We start from the raw sequence: 20351 nt of genomic DNA, 5'->3' as shown, positions 1-20351 counted from the left end.
TGTTGCAGAAGTCGCGGGGCGCGGTAGAGCGTCACAGGTTGGCGGCTGGACGTGATTATACTTATTGAATCGTGTTTTGTACTAATTGAAACGACGTGTCGTTATTTCGCATTGGCGGCGGCTCCAGAACACCAAAGCGGCAACGGGGACACCAAAGCTGGAACCCGGACTGGTCCGTGGGTTCGGGCTCGCCGAGGCCTGCGCGTGCCAAGGGGTGCTCTCATAAAAAAGTGGCGGCCGGCGATAGCGGACAGCCGATCTTATACACGCCTGCCACGCGGCCTCCCCGGCCCCAACCCATGGCCCACCCTGCTTCCAGATTTGATCGCCCGCTAACCCTTGGGGGCCCTGGAGATCCTGCGCCGCCTCCTTTATTATAACATCAGGGGCTCTCCTGAGGCCTCCGCTTGCGGGTTACATGTGACCTTCTGGAGCCGTGGGTGTAAAAAAATCAATCTATCGTCGCGACGGAAAAAGCGGCCCGCGACTTATACAGCAACAGTCAGAACATTGCCGTTTAGCGTAAAACACTACACAGAAGTAATCCCAGCGGAACCGAATCGTTGAAAAAAAGAGCTGCTTGCTGTGGAATCCTTTCAAACAAATGGTCGTGAGAGGCTCATAGCCGCAACGGTTACCGCTACTCGTAAGGTGTCCCCCGAAAGCGACGCCAAAGCCGCAGAGCTTCCTGGGACGCGTCGAAAATCTGCCTGAGCTACGCCAAACGGCGCTATAGTGATCTACGAAAAAGCAAACAAAGAAAGACAGACAGACGCGATCACTCACTTGGCGGCGGCATCTTCGGGCTGGGCTGCGGTTGCCGGTGCTACTGCTCGGCGCTGGTAACGAAGAACGATCTAGAAGCCGACCGTCGCGCGCTTAGCGCATGGATCCTTCCTCTCGCGATTGTCACGAGCAATGTCGACGGGGCTCTCGGCCGTTACGGGCGCGGGAAACGCGCGATAAAGAAGGATGACGATGGTGATGCACAGTTATGGTACTTACAAGCAAAGAATGAAGTTCACAAGAAAAAAAAATGGCAGTGGCTTAGCTCGGCTATGCCAGGATATACGTAGCGAAAGCTACGGCATCGTTAGCCTTGGTTAATATTGATTGCAAGTCCAGGTTAGTCTGGTTGTCTAGCTAAGTTGCGGCGTTTAGCCAGTCGTTCGGCGCGCTGTTCGTCTGTCTCCTGGGCGATTCGTTTGCTCTTCGTCTCGTTCCGATGTCGATTCCAGGCCTCCTCCTGCTTATCAGAACTGTCGCCGTCCATACTGCCGCCTCAATTGTGGTTGCGGCGCACGTGAGCTCTCCTTTTCAATCCTCCGACGTGTTATCAGGCGTGCGACGCAGCTGGCGAAGCGAGTGGAGGCAAGCGCAACGACGAGGAACGCGGTGTGACGTCATGTACCTCTCGGAGCACGGCCACGGCGAAATGGCAACTTCGCGGCGAGTAAAGCTTTCGCTTTAAAAATCGTGCTAGTTAGTTGTCATTCACGCTCAACTAAGGACAAGCGCGTAAAACGAGCAAAAGCACAGAGAAGAAAGCTGTGCACGTCTATTTGCTGCGCTGCAGTTTATGAAACGAAGTAAAATTAGGTTGGCGTTTTTACGACCGTGCGAGCACCACGGTACGATTATGGGGTGCGCCGAGGCGGGGGAACTCCGGTTCGATTTCGACCAGCACGGGTTCATTAACGTCCGCGTATATCTGAGCATCCCTGGCGTTCTTGCATCTTTGACCCTCATCGAAATGCGGTCGCATCGAAGCCCCGACCTCAGAAGTGGAACGCCATAGCCGCTACGTTACGGCACACGTGCGGTGGGTACACCAGTTCTAAAGAGAAATACCTTGAATGGCACAACCGCACCGTGGCAGATAGTGCATGAACCAGGGGGTATCATGAGGACAAAATATAGTCGAAAGTAAAAAAAGAAATAAGAGAGCCGATTAGTGATGGAATAAAGTATTGCGTAATTAAGCAGTAAGCCTTGGAAACTGAAAGAATTGAAAAAACGGTAATATAAAAGGAAGGAAAGGAGTGCAGTAAACATTTTGAATTAAATTTGTTTGGAATTTGTTCTTTCGAATTTAAATTTCCCAATTTTTAAGAGCAGATATAAATCGTGGCAAGATAGCATAAATATAATAAAAGGGTAAACATCAGCATAGTGACTTTTGCTTTGCAGATGTAATCATAGATCGCTCGGTGAGTGAGTAAGTGAGTGAGTGCAAACTTTATTTAGGTCCTGAGGAGAAAGAATTAAATCAATCTGGCGGCTCCACCCAGGTCGGGGCCGGTAGACAGAGTCCTTCGGCCATGGCCCAGGCCCTCTGGACAGCCTTGAGCTGAGCGATGAGCTCTGTGCTTCTGAGCGCTGAGTCCCAGGAGGACTGGTCAGTAAAGCCCGTGTCCGCATTGGCAGGGCACAGCCAGAGCATGTGTTCGAAGTTGTTGTATTTGTGGCCGCAGTGTGGGCATTCAGTAGAAAGGTTTGGATTGGTCCTGCTTAGTTGCGTTGGTGTGATGTATGTTCTAGTCTGCGACTGTCTGTAAGTGAAGACCTGTGCTTTTTTTGAGCTTTGGGTAAACGTTCGTTTGTTTGTAGCCTAGCACCGGTGTTCCAAGTGAGAGTGCAACTGTGGTTAATAAGCTGAACTTAAGATTACTAAGCGGAATCCCAGAAGTCGTTTTCGTTGCGTGGAAAACCCCCGGTACGATAAAAAAATGTAACCGACAAATTCCAGCTCATTCTAGATCTAGCATATAGGAGATACGGCCAGACCGGGACTCTGCAAGTTATTAATAAGCCGCGGGATAGGACGGCACCACCTCCCAACAGTTTGATAGTAAACTAATGGTGGTTTTAGCAGTAACGAAGGTGCAGACATTTTATAGATTTTACTAGTGACTTCTACTGTCCTCTGTCCAGGCGTACAAGCAGTAGCTGGAAGCTCCGAGACCAGCGGGTAATTCAAACAAGCGTGTGCAATGTTTACTTTATTACCGCCTGCTGCTTTCACCTCCTTTCCTGGGAGTTCCTTTTCGTTCCCTCTCATTTTCGATGAGAGGGAACTGCTTGGAACTTTAAACATTGACCGCAGCCACAGGGAAATTCGCCCTCCTCTTAACGAGCTTAAATGAGCACCAACAAGAGAAAGATAGTGAATAAATTTCATTCAGTTCATTTCAACATTCATTCATTCATTCATTCATTCATTCATTCATTCATTCATTCATTCATTCATTCATTCATTCATTCATTCATTTCAACTGAAACTTGCTCGTAATTTAGGGTGCTCTAAGCTGTACAACACTTTTTGTATAAAATGAAAGTTTCTTTTACAAAAATGCATACGTTTAATGCAGTGTTCAGCTCACATAAACGTTTGCACACTTGTATGGTGTACAACTACGCTGATTATTCTGCGCGCACACACACAATGCACTCAACTGCAATGATAACGGTTCGTGCAAGCCATCTAACAGGGAAGTGTTTTTCCAATGTCTGCTTATAAAGAACGCACCTCTATGTTAGCACCACTTACTCTACTCGCGTTTATTTGCAAACAAGAATACTAAATTTTTGGCGCAATAAATTATGACAGAGATAGCTTGTTTTCTAAACTAAAACTTTTTTTATTGACGGATTTATTAAGTTCTATCTTTTTTTTTTTGCTCGGCCAGTTTCTTGGCAAACCTCGGTATTACGTCCATGCCATGTTTCAGGCTTAGCAACAAGGGCGACGTGTGATCTGCGAATCCTGCGCAGAGCTTAGGAGCGATACGTTTTCACGCTTCGCACAATGTTTGCCGGCTCGTAGAAGGCTGGTATGCCTTTTACGATACCTGAAGCTTACTGTTTTTAAGTGTGTCTCATTTCAAAATCAAGTCTTAGTAAAAGAACGAGCTGTACAACCAACCAACGTAGGAGTGGTAAATCAGTAAATACGAGTAATATAACCGGTAATCAGTCAAGTAATAAAGTCTGTCGAAACCGGTATTGTACTGGTCAGTTCGTTAACACACACTGAAGAAAATAAATTGAAATAGCGCAAAAGAGCAGCAATAGATAGCAAACAGGAATGTCACGCCTGTGGAACAGTTGTACCAAAGCGGAACTCCGTGACTAAAAGAAAATATGCGCGATAGGCACCGTAAAACCCGATAGACAACATTTGCAGAGTAGTGCTTCCGGCAGTGTTGCAGTTGTCACTGTACAGTAGAAAGAAATAGTCATGTTTCACAGTGCGAAACCCGCTCAGTGTTCGAAATGAAGCGTCGTTGATAAAACCATTTCCGAAAGAAACTTGATGGTGGCGCCAAGGCTTAAACTGTTCGTGAACCAGCACCGTCCGTGGTGACGGTATCGACGTTCGTGTTGTTTATTATGCGGAACCTCGCGGTACAGTCTAGGACAAGCTCGCGCAGTTTCGCGCGCCCAGTGCCTCGTCTGCCACGCATTCGAAGGCCTCGTAGAACTCGGCCATGCTGGACACCGGCACGATGCAGTCCAATTGAGACTCGCCCGTAGTGTTGTTGCGTCCGCTGCCGCCGCCACCGCCGCACGACAGCAGGCAGAACCTGCGGAACAATGTGCGTTGGGCATCTCTCCACACGGCGTCGAAGTTGCTCGCGTAACGATACCCGTCGTAGTAATCGCTGACCGCCCTGTGGACGACCCTGAGCGAGTACGTCCGCGCGAACAGTTCGAGGAGCCGGTCCGGCGGCATCGCGTCGACTTGCGAGGCGATCGCTTTCGACTGCTTCACGCAGCGTCCGAAGGCGCCGACGTTCTGGTCGTACCAATCCTGGGCGCCACTCTCCCACGGTTCGCCCGCGCGGAACATCTGCATCGCCAGGAGGACGCCGACGGTGGCCATGTCGAATTCGGCGGGCACCTCGCCCGAGTACAGCACGGGCATTCGGCGGAGCGATGCCGGGAGGAAGATCTCGTTCAGCAGTGGCGAATAGGCCGCGTCGCTGGCCAGCAGGTGACGCCTGAAGGTCACGTGTTCCACCAAAGGCGGGGCGCTGAGACGTCTCAGGGCTTCGCGCACCTTCAGAGTGCCGTACATCTTGGGGAAGTTTGCGGAAGCGAATTCGGCGACTTCCCTCGGCTGCCAGCCGGAACCGTTTGGCCAGACGCCGAGCGTGGTCCGGTGGACGTGCAGGTTGATGTTGATGAGGAGAGAGACCACGCTCTTCCTGTCTTCTTCGCTCAAGCCTTGCTTCAGCGGGTGCCTGGCGAAGACCTTCCCTACTCTGAAGAAGATGGCGCCTGCCCTCGATGGGTCCGACATTGCGCTGGCCGTCAAATTGTTGAAGACATTCGACAACACCGGTGGCAAAACGTCTTGCGCCAACTCTACGCACGTTTTCGTCGCTTGCCGCAGTGGAATGCCGTAGAAGCGCCCGATCTCCATCGCAACGTGGAGTAAGATGTATACGACTCCCAAGTCGATGTCCTTGCGGAGCTCGTCTACGGGCTTTTTTATCGCCTCCGCTTCGGATACGAGCACGAGCGACGATTCTTTCAGCTGCGACTCGGCAGGCAAAAGCGAGTTCACGAAGCCCATCCAGTCGTGACCACCCACGTACTGCCTCATGAACTCGAGCCTGGAAGCACCGGCCAACTCCATGTCTCCGGCATAACCGCTTCGAGGGCGGAGACTCTCGTCGAACTTCAGTAGGTGCATCACGGCGTCAGCGGCGCGGAGCCGCCGCACCTTCTTCGCGTCTGCGAACGCGCCGTCGAAAAGCCCGGCCACGAATTCCTGCAGCGACGGGCCGTCGACTTGCTCGCCCAGTTTCTCGCTCAGCGACTCCCCGCGCGAGACGTACAGAGCCACGCTGCCGAGGTAGGTGACTAAGCTCGCGCTGAACAGCGTGGAGATTCCCCTGCGCAGGGACAGCCGGACGACGCGTCGCAGCACCGACTCGACGTCGGCGGCCGCCAGGATGTCGCTCTCGTCGGCTACGGCTTCCGCGAGGGGCGCTTCGGCGAGCGGCTTGGCCAACGCGGCGAACGCGTAGCAGGAGCTGAACGTGGTGGCCAGCTGCACGATACCCGGATGCTTCTTGTCTTTCTTGTTGCTGCGGTTCAGGAGGTGGCGGTGGACTAAGACGAGCAGGTCGTCGAGCGCCCTCTTGGTCAGGTCGTCGCCGCCGAAGGTCTTGTCCGCCGCCCTGCCGCACACGTGCGTGTGAAAGTCGTCGCACGGGCTGACCTGGGAGTCGACGAGTGACGCCAGGTCTTCGGCGGCCAACCTGCACTCGACGCTGGCGCAGTGTTCCATGACGTTCTTCCGAGAGTGTAGCAAGTAAAACGTGATGACGACGCCGAAAGAAGCCGCCGCGACGATGGCGCCGACGGCGACCAGCGGCCACCAGTTTCGGTACTCCTCGGGCGGCAGGCTCCTGGAGGCGCTCTTTTGGGGCGTGATGGGTTGAAGAATTGTTGCGCCGACTGCAAAGAAAGAAGAAGATCGCCGAGTCCCAGATGAGTGGAATGCATGAGACGAAAGAGAAACGTGTCCCTCGAAATTAATCTTATTATTGCGTGGCAATTTAACAGTAATGAGGTTCTCTTGTCATTGACACTCCACAGTAATAGAAATGTATTGTGTAGATAGTAGTAGTAGTAGTAGTAGTAGATTCTATTTCATGGAAAACAAGAAAAGGCCAGAAAAACGATGCAGGGAACTGCATCGTTTTTCGTCAGATCGCTAAAGCGTATCGCGGCCAGAGAAAAGAGCAGGGTTACAGAAAAGAAACAGGAGAGCAAACTTGAAATAAACGTGGTCGTAAAGATATTAAAAAGAGGACGTGATTAAGAACAAGGAGACGTAATTGTACACAGAGTAACTGAAAGAGTACAATAGCGATAGAGAAATATTATAGTTTGACGATCGATACCCCTGAGTGAACCGACACCATTGTGTCTAAAAGATAACTGCAACGAAATTTCACTTTAACCTAAGTTAGTTATTGATAAGTAGCCTATAACTATTGAATAAATCTTGGCAAATGCGCATGACCGATAATGGTACAACTGGTAGCGGATATGGCGTCAAGTCCCAGAACGTCGCCTCCGAAAATTTTCAGCGCACCTCTAGCAGCCACGGGCGCAGCCAAATGTCAGAGTTCATGCCGAAGATGCACACATTTTACACATCGTTGTCCCTTCTGGCGAAAAGTAATAGCGGCGTCCTTCCTTTTTTTTCAATTTTCGCAGCAGAAACTTGTCTTTGTGCGAGCTTATCTTAACGCACTCAATCGTAATTTAAACGCACAATTTCGCATGGATGCAGTTCTGTACGCACGCCATTTGAAACTAGGCTGATTAAGTTGTCCAACATTTTGTTGAAGTTGGCTTTTAAGTACGCCATACGTTGCTGCTGCTCCGAGTCACTGTCAACGCTCGTGCTACCCACTGTTGCAAACTCCTTCCGACGTCACAAATGCACAGGGAAATGGAGGACGATGTCCTCCATGCCATCACTCAGGTGAACAAATTCACCTGAGCGATGACAAGTTGCTAGACACTAACTGGCCTCCGATCTGCCTACAACGGGTGGACCGATAGAAGAACTTTATTCTGCGAGCTGACGGCTTGATGACGTAGATTAAGGGAAATGCGGAATGGGAAAGCGGGTAAAGTTGCATACTTCCCATGATTCCCTTTTCGTGTGGGAAATCCCACAATGATTTAAGGACCCGAGTAACGTTGACTTGCGGCGTGGGTGAAATACGTTGTAGTGCATGAGATGACGGAATAGTCCTAACGGATAACTTGCCCTACCACGAAACAGAACTACACTAGTTACTCAATTGCGCACAGTCAACAGGATGATTGTGAGCCCAGTAAACCTGCCTGCGCAAGTAATATTAAATCCGAGCTGAGACTGAACCAGCGCCACGGCTGTCACAACCGAAGCATTCTAATCTCTAAAACTATGGCCGTGTTGTGCAACTGAACGGATAGTAGTAATTCCAAGGCGTCCCAAAGAGAGTAATTCCTACCGCCGAAATTCTTGAAGTGCGGGACTCACAAAAATAAAATAAAGGAAGCACGAAACAAAAAATAAACGAATGGATTCAACCAAAGCGATAGCTGCCGAATCTAAAGCGGAAGCAATAGGTACTCACCCGGACACATATCACATTCAAATTCACCAAAATTCCGCACGTGATGCCAAATGCGTGATGGTATTTCAACCTTTTCAGAAATTTCCTGCTCCAAGAGACCTTCGCGCTCGGTTGTAGCTTTATTGGGCATCAGATGGGGCCGCAAATAGCAGGACACTGCTTTCTCTGCAATCGTCCAGATTTTCCTTCGCGATTTTCTTTTGCAATGTTTTTACATCCCCGTGGACTTTGTTTCCGCCATTTGGGCCCAATTTACCGTTTCTGCTTCTCTCCTTATCACGTCGACGACTTCGAGGCCGCATATTTACGCTTTGAGTTACTCTGCGCTTGGTTGCCAACTTTCTTGACCTCTTCCTCAATTCCTTGTCCCCCCGCATTTGAGCTACCTATATATGTGCACACTGGCGCCCATTTCTTTTCGTCAGTGTTCATCTAATCAAGCAATCTTTGCTTGCCTCTTTTCCCACCGACGATAACGCATACGTATATACCGCATCACAGATGTTCGTCAAGATTTGTTGTAGGCGATTTTGGGAGTATCGAATCCCCGATACATGAAAATGTTTAGCGTATAACTTTGTTGGCTGATCCAAATAAAAGGAGCGCGCACCTAGGGTTGAAAGAAAACCCAGATATAGCTGAAGTTTCGTGATCGCTGTGGCTACCCTCTTCACATGAACAAGACCGTGAGAGGGCTCACTTAGTTAGGAGTACTGCTAGTTATTAATTTAGAACCAACTATAGCATATTTATTTAGAAATAAATAATCCTACCCATTGGCACGCCTCTTCATTTCGAACAAAAGACCCGCAGGTGGCTCCACAGCGTCAGTTATACGTTTGTTTTTGTTTGAAACTTAGGATAATGCTCGTTTAATTTTAATCACGGGCCACGCTCGCCTAAGGCCTTTTCGTCGAACGTTGAATTAAAACCTGCTCGTTGTAACCGGGTTCGGCTGAAACCGAACGCGGGTATAACGAACTTTTGTGACGAGTTCATAATGCCCGGGCACAAACAGGGAGTTGCTATTGAAATACCCCATGGCAACCGCTTGCTATGGCTGCAGCCGTGCAGTTTAAGCTGAGGATGAGAAAAACATCGAATTTATATCAAAAAAGTAAAAAAAAAAACTACATATGCAGCACCGAGTGTTTAATTTCACTTATTGGCCCTGCTTTTTTCTCTTACTTACTTGGGCGAATGCAGAACGGTCGCACGTGGAAGCAGCACTGATTCTAACTCTCTCCCCCCTCCCTTCCAGCATCAGTCCGAAGAAATAAAAAAAGCGCTCTCAAGCGCTGCCCGAATACTTGACGCCGCAAACACATCTGGAGAAGCTCCAGCCCCGTAGCTTTGCCTTCACTGCCGAAGAAACATGGCCGTGAGCGTGGCGTACTCACAGCGGACTGATGACTTCCTCCTCGTCGGCGATTTCTGTCCCATTTCACTTGACCGTATCAAAGGCTCCGAGGTCTCGGCCGCTGCGTCGGCGCCCGATTTCGCTTCCTGCGTGACGCGAGTAAGAGGTTGCGTCAATCGCCCGCACGACACGCGATGCGACGTTTCCTTGCAGCGCTGCACGCGTAAGCACTTTTGCTGCGCTGCTTCCATCGCTCATCCCTACGCCTTCAGAATAGTTGCAGTGAGCTCAGGCCGCATTGTCTCTCACAGACGGACGCCTTGCGCATGCTTAGACGACCGGTTCTGGATGTGATGAATAGGCCAGCGAGCAAACGTTTGCCGGCCTTCGAAGCTCAGAGTGGCTTAGATACATTGTAGCAAATTTGTTTAATTCCCAAGGTGCTTACCTCGCAAATGCGTGACTACGTTCTGCTAAGTAAACTTAAATTTCAAACATTAAACTTTCTATCGAGCGATCAATGAATCGTGAGTAAGCTTGGTGGCGCCGTCCGGCGCACGATGCTAAACTTCGTGCTCTTCTTTGTCCAGGTTAGCCAAAAATGATCCTTTGCCAAGTGCGTAAAAAAGTAGTTGTGTAGGCCTTATAGTGCTGCCGAGCACACGGTGTCCTTTATCCTCTCGCGAGTCCTTTCGAGTTGGCCACTTACTATTGCAAATTAGCGGTGATGTCGAGGAGATCCAGATCAGGATAAGCGAGACCAAATCATCGAAATAGTCATTGTTATTAAGACGACATACGTTTTTAGAAGACGGACTGCACAGTATGCGGCGTAGGCTACCGGAAGTGGACACAGCACTGTCTACGTTAAGGCGGCAGCACGAAAAAACTGAGCGTGCATAGTAAAAGTCAATGCAATGCATACAGAGGTTAACCAAATTAAAAAGATATTCCTACTTTAGATAACCGCAGTCCCAGAAATAGTATCATTATCTATGGTTTGAAGGAAACTCGTCCAGAAGATAACGGGTTCAATCGAAGAAAGAGTCGTAAACGACCTCATCATAGACATTTCAGGCACCGAAGTACGTTCTGTTGAGCGTATTCACCGTGCTGGCCCTGAGGAAGGAAATCGAAAGTATTCTTTGATGTTACAGTTTTACGATTTTGCAGAAAAGTTGGCAGTCTTGCGGAAAGCTTTAAAGACAGAAACGTACGTATATGGGAAGATTACTTGGACGATGCTCGTTAAAAGCGCAGAAAGCTGCGGCAGTCAGCCATAAGACGATCGTGTCCGATGCGAAGAAATGTAACCCTGGTGTTTGACAAATTGAAGGTGAACAAGAAACTGTGCGTATGGATGACTGGTACAGTATAGGACAGGTACAGCGAGACATTGTTACCTGTATATAGCAAACATTCACCCGCCTGATGTAACTGAAATACTGCAGCGCTATCGTTAATCTTTTAATTCCCCTTCACATTGTTAATAAAACTGATAAATTCGAAGACATTTTACTGCTGTATACTGTTCGAATGTTAACGTAGTTGCTGAAACTTGGCTCCATCCAGAAAATCATGACTCATAAATAGTGCCACTGTCGTATACATTGCTGTGCGCTGATCGAAACGTGCGCGGAGGCGGAGTGGTTATCTGGTAGGGACTGGCACAGCAAACCTCAAGTGTGCCTGGTGTACATCTTAGCTTAATCACTGCTCGCTCTTAATAGAGGCTATTTACAGATGCCCAGGAGCGCCTGAAGAATAAATCTACTACGTGTGCATTATTGCTTGCACTGTAGACCGAATTCTTTTAATAAGATACTTTTTAACAGTTGATTTTACCTTATCTGACATAAACCGGGAAAAACTCACCGCTGGTGCGAGGGAAACCCACGGCTGTAAGCGACTGTTAAGTATAATGTTCAGTTTTTGATTAGCCCAAATCGATAAAGAACCAACACGTGTGCAGGGAAGCACCTCTTCAGGGCAGGATATGGCTCTCGTGGCCTGGAGAACGTAGATCATAAAATTTCAGCGCTGATAATTCTTAACTTATATATGAGCACTAACCGTAACCATAAGCGTTCGCGTGTCCTAAATAAAAGCTATAACGGAGCTGCTGATGAGAGCATAATAGACTATTTAGAGAAGGTGTTTTTTCACTCTATCCTTGTGGCAATGGTAACAAACTATGGTTGAAATTGAAAGAATGATTTATACATTGCAAAGAAAAAAGTTTTATACCATTAAACTTCTAGAGAACTAGGCGATGGTTCTCTTGTATGATGCGCCGTATAATTCACCTTAAGCGGAAACTGTAAAGCAAGAAGAAGCACTGCCGCGAATATATAACTGGAGCTATCGCGAAATCTGAAGCAAGGAAATAAAATTGAAAGGAGTAATTTCTTTTGGAATACCTTAACGAGCTTTATGAAGAACCCACCGCATAAGTTTTGGAAATGCTTGTTGAAACCAGAGGATAGTGTTAGCTGTTAAGAAATTGCGGGGTCTGTGGTCACAAATGAACGCATTATAGCGAATATACATTCAACAATTATTTTCGATCAGCGCTCACACTCTCATTGCCGCAAAGTATGCTTTTGGCGGAGGACACGGTATCTATGCCAGCAATTGTTGTAACAGAGGCAGGTGTGTTGAACCTATTTTTACAAGTAGATAGAAAAAAAAAAAAAAGACGCCAGGGCTCGATAGTGTATACAGTATGTTCCTGAGGCGATATGCACAGCGAATAACTTCTCTTCGTGCACATTATTTTTACAATCGGCAGCTACAGTTGCTGCCGATTGGTTATGCGCAAAAGTGACCCCCATTCATACAGAAGGAAGCAAAAGGCTTGTGGAAAAATACCGGCCCATATCGCTAACAAGGTCCTGTTACAAAGTGATGGAGAACATCATTAGCAAAGCAAGCATGACGTGTTTAGAACAAATAATCTGTTATGTCCAATGCAACATGGCTTTAGAAAAGGACTCCCTGCAGTAAGCCAACTTTTAGAGATGAAAAAGGATTTCGCTTCATTAATTCTCGATTCCAAAGTCCCGCTATATTTTTTTTTCTCGAATGCGGATGATCGCGCTGTACATTCCAAACTACTCAGAAAGCTTAGGTACGTTGGTATATATTTAACAAGGATAGGCGGGCTAGTTGGTGGTCGATATTGGAATGCATCATGTAACCGCACAAAAACAAGGGCCAAAGAAGGTTAGTTGGTGGTCGATATTGGAATACATCATGTAACCGCACAAAAACTTGTTCCTTCTTTGTGTTCCTTCTTTGTCCCTTGTTTTTGTGCAGTTACATGATGCATTCCAATAACGTTGGTATATACCCAAAATTAATAGCAGGAACTGCTGCCTATCCTTTGAATCGTCCGCAATTTGTCACCATTAATATCAAACCAGATTCGCTTGACCTGTACTCATGTGTGTCACATGGATCAGGAGAGGCCAGTGTTAGGACCGTTAGGGTTTCTTGCATATGTTAACGACTTTGCTACATTGGGTCGAGGACGGCGTGATAGTGCGGCTATTTGCCGGCCATCACGTGGTGCACCCACGTGGGCGCGGTACGGATGACGAGAGGCAACTGAACTTGTCACTTGACAAAATCGGTGCAGTAGGTGGGGTACGGATATTAACACCAATAAAACAAAGTACAGGAGCATAAGCCATAAGAAGTCGTTCGTAAGATTAGGTTATAAGTGGATGCAATTTGACATAACGCGAACAGACGCTATAACGTATTTAGGTGTGACCATCGCCCGTACGCTAAAGTGGGACGGACGTTCACATCTAGAATGTATGCGCGAAAACATTCAGAACACACTTGTTTTTTTACGAAGAAAGTTGGCTTCGGCACCTGTTCCTGTCAGGCTAACGGCCTATAGAAGATCAGTGCGACCAATCCTCGAGTATGGTAGTATACTTTGGAACTCTCATCAGGTATATCTTGTAGATTGGCTGGAAAGCATGCAAAAGTAGACAACTACGGTTCATTTATTCCCTATTCTCACCACGGTAACGCTTTTCGGAATGCAGCAGAAATACCTGCACTTGCTTGTCAATGACGACTGGAACCAATATAGTCTCTATTGGTGCTGTATGAGAATTATATAAGCATATATAAAACGAGCACTTGAAATCACCTCATCGTCGTTATAGTAGAAATTGTCATAATAAGCACCTGAAACTATACATCACACGGATGTATAGAGAGATGGAATGAGTTGCCGCAGGAAGCTGTCGAAACGGACTGTATAGACCAGAACACAGAAAAAAATTGAGTGGCGCCATTTTCAAAGCGTGGTGGCGCCACCTGCTGCTCCAACGGCTCCGAGCTGCCAAGCGAGGCGACCGCAGGTAGAAGCAGTGCTTGCGCTGCTAGCGCTTTGACATTTCTTTGAAGTTCTCACGAAGGACGGGATGGTGAATTTTAGCTAACGAATTTGGTTATTGAACTTCAGATTCTCGGCAAGATTGTGCTGCAAATCGGTATGGCTGTGGCAAGCGCAACGTCCCCAGACGGAGCAGATCATTCGGTTATGTCCGCGTTACCTTTGCATGCGGAAACATTGGTTCTGCGGCTGTTACACTTTCATTTGCACGTCTGACAATACGTCATGAACTAGTAAAACCCTTTCAGTACGCGATATACTTTACCTCCGCGCTGTAGTGCCTGGAAAAATCTCGCGGCCCGCACCTTGAAAACAGGCGGCATGCCGTAGGTTCGAGTAAGCGTATCGCACTTCCGCGGATGCCCAGATGTGTGCGTTTTTGTCTCGGGGGGGGGGGGGGGGGGGAGGATGAAATAACATTAGTTCAACAGTGTCGGACCTACTGTGCAACGCCAGTGCACGGAATTCAATCTGTTGTGTATGAGTTCGATTGTCATGAGTGTCAGAACTTTGTAGCGGTGCGAACGCTTTCGCGGCATTTACTTGTGAATCAGGTGCGGAGTTCTATGGCGAGAGCCGCTGTACGAAGCCCACCTGAGGCCTTTGTGCAATCGAGGTCCGTAGACAGACACATACACATAGAGAGACACGCACAAATACACGCATACAGAGACAAAAGGACATGCACGGCTGAATATGCCACATCAGCACAGCTCTCGACGTACATCGCGTTCGTCGCAAACGGTGCCCTGCAATCTGCTTCGTTTTCGCTGGTTATTTGCACTTCCATATATGACGCAGTGACGCCCCGATGATGTTCTGTACTTGGATGTTGCGGGCACAGACATATTTACACATTGAACACCCCTTAACACACACACGTTACATGCACGCGAACGCGCCTTGGCAGCTCAGGGAAGATGGCGGCCGGTCGCTGTGTACCGGAGTATGCGCTCAGCCCATCCGGTTCGAGACTATCTGGTCTATAGATGACTTTGTGTCGAAAGTGGAGTCGTAGTTTCTCACATAGTAAGAATAGCGTTACATATTGCTTTACTCGTGCGTTTTTTGGTTAACGAGGCTTAATGCTTTGTTTGCTGCACCTGTTGTTTGTCGCTGCTTATAAATAATATATGTACCACACGTGCCTTCTGCGTGCACTTAATAACCCACTTCCACGTAACAGCCTGTGCAAGGCTTACACTATTTGTCAAATAGAAAGATAACGAAACCAGTCGTTCGAATATGCCATGGCTATAGCGGTGGTGCCGTACGTTGAACGTCGCTGCCATGGTCACGTGGGATGGCGCTTGCTGTTTGTTGGCTGGCATGGACATGGACCGCTTCCTGGCTCCGTGACTGAGGGCCGAGGGTCGCCTGGGGGCCGTGACTGCTGCGAGGCGGTTCACCTGATTGCCATCTTCTTCGGGGCTGTGCGGGTCGGACGCCACCTGATTTCTTTCTGCGTCTGCTTCAAGCATCCCGGTCAAAAGAAAGACGGCAAAAATTATTTTCCTTTATCAGCCGTACTCTTTTGTTTTTGGCGTTAGAGGTGGCATTGGCATCGCACAAGCCCGGCGACTGCTCCTTCCGTTTGTTATAAGTTACAGTAGTTGAAGACTAGTGCTAAGCGTCGCGCGTTTTACAAGGCTATAGAAAAAAAGTTAAGAACCCGAAAATGCATGTTAAGGGTGCAAGGGGCCGCTCTAGCAAGAGAGAGAAAGAAAGAAAAAGCAGCAGATCCAACGAGCTGGAATCTACTTACACTGAAGCTTTGTGTGAGTGCAGAAGGAGTCCAGACACTAGTTTGTGTTCATTGAATGCCCGCACAAAGTGAGACAGAAGGCTTTGTTAAAGCATTGTGGAGAGGCTAAAAGCAATTTCTTGTGAATGTACAACGCACACGTACAGTAGACAAGGGCGCAACGCGAATTCGTAATGTAGTTACGTACGTGTGTTGAGACGATTCGTCTTGTGTTTAAACGGAAAGCTATAAGCACTTGGAACTTCAGAGCATTGATCTACCTCGCAGTAACGTTAAAGCCATAAGCACTACGGTGCTTATGGATTCATACTGAGTTTGTTGAATACTGCAATGTTCAACAAACTCATGTACTAGCTACCGTTCTAACGGTAGCCTGCACGATCTGATTCCGTGTATTAATTTTTTGTTGTAATCTCAACGACTCAAGCGGCCGTATCATCTCAAGGCCAGTGCTGGTTCTGCATGCAGCAGGCGTGAAAAACAAAAAGCGCACGTACCCTTGGGGGGAGGCTTGTCGGGCGACCATGGGCTTCGCACTTGGGCTTTGCTCCCCTTCCGTATGGGCCTGAGCTCTTCGTCGGCCTCCGGCTTGTTGGCGTCCTCGGGCTTCGCCTTCTTCTTTTGGTGCTGCTGCTGCTTCTTCTTGTGGCTGGCGTGCAGCTTGCCCTGATCCGCGCTGCCTGTCGCATTCGGGGGCATCGAGGGCAAGTTCGCGACGCTATCTGGGCGGAGCCCGTCGGTTCGTGGAGCCGCCATCGCCGGTAGCTTCTTCTTCTTATGCGCGAGCACGGGCGCACGCGCCTCATGCTACGCTTCGGTCACGTTCTCTGTAAGTCACGAGGAGACGAATACCTCTTAACTGGGCTACCTGAGGAGGAGGAAAAACTTTATTTGCTCTAATTGGTTAGAAATTAGCGGTGGCAGATGCGGTCGGCCGTCTTCACGGTCTTCTTCCCCATCTGCGCAGGGTCGACGCCCCTATTCCAGGGCACCACTGAGGGTGGCTACTCGGCGAGCGTGCCTTACTAGTCCATGCTGGACTTTCGGGTCGCTGCTGGCGAGCACCCTCTCCCACTGCTCCGCACTCGGGTCTTTTATTTGAAGGAATTGTTGATTCTGAACGCATTCGCATGTAATGTGACCTAAGGTGGGCTTGAAGAAACAATGTTTACCCGCCGTGGTTGCTCAGTGGCCATGGTGTTGGGCTGCTGAGCACGAGTTCGCGGGATCGAATACCGGCCACGGCGGCCGGATTTCGATGGTGGCGAAATGCGAACACACCCGTGCACTTAGATTTAGGTGCACGTTAGAGATCCCCAGGTGGTCAAAATTTCCGGAGTCATCCACTACGGCGTGCCTCATAATCAGAAAGTGGTTTTGGCACGTAAAACCCCATAATTGAATTGAATTGAATGAACAATGTGTAAGGGTGGCTTTGAATGTTAATTTGTTGAAAATATGATGTGAAGTTAAACTGGCTAGCGTGTAATTAACACTATCGGGTGAGGAGTTCCTGACTTTGTGTTACGCCTTTATCTTGCAGCGAACGTAAATAGGTTGACGACGAAGGTGATGATGATTAGTGTTCTTTTATAGATTCGTCGCGAAAGAATACAAGCCAACGACAAATAAAATAATATATTTACCCGCGTGATAAACGTGGCTAGAATAGGAATTCTTGTTTGTCTCTGGTCGTGTCATGCGTTAATTAGAGCGTAGCGCTTCCCCTTACGAGTGCCACTAATTTTTGAGTAATTTGTGCATAGACCTTTCTCATGCATTTAATAAAACTACACCTATCCTCCTCGTAAAAGCCACTATTTCTTTTTTGCAAGATCATTCTTTAAATCTTTTTTGCAAGAGTTGGTTCGCTATATACATAATATCCAGAAGACAAGAAACCGAGGGGCCCCTTTATTACTAGTCAAATCATAAGAAGCCAAGAAGCAATGACACCAAGGGCAGCATATGGGAAATTACTCGTACTTCTTGATTGAATTAATGTAACAATAAGTACACGGAAATGAAAGTGGCTGAAACAACAACTGTCCGCCAGTGGGAAAGAAACGCACGTCTTTGCATACAAGGACGTGGGTTAATACCCAAAAAATATCAATTTATTTGTGAATCAAATTCATTTTTTTGAGAACACGTGGCCACGGTCGCAAACCACGCAGTTTGTGCCCGTGCAAGCACAATTAACCCCTTTATGTGCTTGTATCTGGGAGATCATTCCACTCGATAGGTACACGACGTCATTCAAAATTGAATTTGCAGAAAATTTTCCCGATAACGCTAAATTTCTGCCCTATCATATTTGAACGCTCTTTTGCAAGGCTATTTGGTCCATTTACCAATAAATCTTATAGCGACTGATGCTTCCCTGGGTAAAGAAGACCGGCGTGGGAATCTACTCACCATTCTTCAACTCGTCTTGTTCACTGTGCGCCAGATTACACATCCGTTTTTGAGGCTGAACTCCTGGGAATGGTCCCTACTTTGAGAAAGTTGGCCTTCCATGCTACAAGGGTAGTTATTGTCACACATTCTGTTTCTGTATGCAGCGTCCCTAACATGTCCACATTCCGGTAGCTTTGAACACATCTTATGCGTTAGCTCCACTCCACTTAAGTGTAGTTCATTGAGTATGGGTACAAGGCCACCGAGAGACTCTCCTGAATGAAATAACTGATTCTCTAGCGCTGGCCTTTTTAAATGGAACGGTTTTATTTGTGCTCTCGGCAACTGCGCACATCACTGCGACAAGATATAGGCACCTTTCTTTGAAGACAGAAAAAGCCACTCATTGGCTGAAATATACGGACCTTATGTATTTAAATTATTCTTGGAACCGACAATGGCGTCCTCCTCGACGATTCGAAGTTTCATTTACAAGGCTGCGTTGCCGTATTGCACAACTTAATTTTTAATTGCACTAATGTGCTCTGGCGGTATCCCCTTTATGCTGCCTCTGCAATGAGCAGCCGGAATCAATTGATCTCTCTTTACCATCGCGCTGGCGGTTCTGCACTCGATGAAAACGATGTTTGGAAATGGAATTTTGTAATCTAGGGCTGCCTTTACGCAGTTCTGATCTACCCTCACTGGTAGCACTATCAAGTTCTTTATTGCATTTACCTACACAATAAGACGAAAGCGCATGGCTAAATATCTTGGAAGGAGTTGAAACTTTGCCAAAGCATCTCACAGAGTGCTAGGAAAGCGGTAGCTTTTTTTTTCTCTAAGTGTGCTGCGAACGTGTCACCTTTTACGACGTCAGTAGTGCTTTTCACGACTCAAGTACTTGAAGCGTTGTCTTGTCCTAAAATATCACTGCATCAAATTAGTATTTCGTGATGCGAGTGCATGCTGCCTTGTTTTCATGTTTGTGATTCGAAGGAAGACATTGCACGCTCCAAATAGAACCCTAGCTCTGGCAACTTGTGTAAAAATTAATTGCTTAGAACTATGCAAGAGGTGCAGAAACATTATTACAGAGGGTCGCATGTGCGAATGAGTCGGTAATATTTAGGTGAGCCTGAGGAGGGCAATGATTTCAGCTTCGGTTTCTGGAAAGTGGAATTGTGATCATGCACGAGTTTCATGCACCTTCAGTTTGACCGAGTTTGAGCGCAATCTCTAGTGGAGAGGCCCAATAGCAGACATTTCCTCATTCGTCGTGTCTTCGTCTTGCATGATAATAGGCTACGCATGGGTGCAGCGGGCAGTGTCTAATCTGAGCTGGCTCTCGGTGGCAACACACTTCACAGCACTGACCGAGCTTTAGGGCACAGCTCTTAGGCGACCGTTCCTGCAGCGAGCATCGGCGTCACTTGTAGCCGAGCGAACGTGGCGCGCAGCGGGGGATAAAAAGAGCGGCAAGGGGGAAGAGGCGCGAGGAGGAAAGCAGAGAGGAGGGTACAGCGGAACCATGAGGCGGAAAGCGGAGGAGGATGTGACTCAAGGGTGAGGAGAAAAGCGGAGCGCTGGCGGTGTCCAGGCTAGAGTGCCTCGATGGAGCGCGCCGCCGTACAGAGTGGCGACACCTTTTGGACTGCGCCGCACCGCCGTTTTGCTTCGCAGTCGCCATATTGGGGCGAGTAACTTGCTGCGCCGGTTCCTTCCAGCGTTGGTAAAGCAGCAATGTTGGAGAGTTTGCGGAACTGCTATGTTGTGCGCCAAGGTGCTGGGCGATTGAACTGCGTTCAGTCGCAAAAACCAGAATGGCAGGGTGTTGTGTACCGCTGTGTGCTGGCTCGACAACGAAAGGCATGCGCTGTTTTCGCTTTCCACGAGCTAAGGAACGGAGAAAAGTATGGGAGGCGAAAGTGAAGCGTGAAGACTGGAATGCGAATGATAACTCGAAGATCTGCGAGGTAAGCCATAACACCTATGCTGCTTCTAATAAGAGTGTTGCACCTGTCCGGTTTTAGGTACCAGCATTGTGTGGTTAGAATAATGTCGCGAAGCTTGCTTCTGTTTGTTTGATCATTCTCAAAGCGGCCGGCACGCCGCATTATCAGTTTTTCTTTGACGAGAGATGCGACCAGATTTATCTCGATTGATCCGAGCCACGCGCGACTATGTCGGGTTCCAGAATTTTGTCGTTGTCTTTAGCATGGTATCTAGAAGTTTCCTTACCAGCTTTAAATTGAG

At 48.1% G+C, this 20351-nt stretch overlaps 1 protein-coding gene across 1 annotated transcript; it reads right to left on the bottom strand.

Annotated features, from left to right (window-relative positions):
- Positions 1–3404: 3404 nt before the first annotated feature.
- LOC126528068 (uncharacterized) lies at positions 3405–16394 on the bottom strand. Its single transcript, XM_050175926.3, has 4 exons — positions 16193–16394; positions 15205–15398; positions 9554–9659; positions 3405–6471 (listed from the first exon to the last, which is right to left on the bottom strand). The coding sequence occupies exons 1-4, from the start codon at positions 16392–16394 to the stop codon at positions 4415–4417; spliced, it is 2559 nt and encodes an 852-aa protein (XP_050031883.1). The 3' UTR covers positions 3405–4414.
- Between the last annotated feature and the right edge of the window lie 3957 nt (positions 16395–20351).

The sequence above is a fragment of the Dermacentor andersoni genome, chromosome 9 (assembly GCF_023375885.2).
Source record: "Dermacentor andersoni chromosome 9, qqDerAnde1_hic_scaffold, whole genome shotgun sequence".
NCBI classification, from domain to species: Eukaryota; Metazoa; Arthropoda; class Arachnida; order Ixodida; family Ixodidae; genus Dermacentor; species Dermacentor andersoni.
Note: the sequence above shows the minus strand (reverse complement) of the source record. Positions and strands in the feature narration are given on the sequence as shown.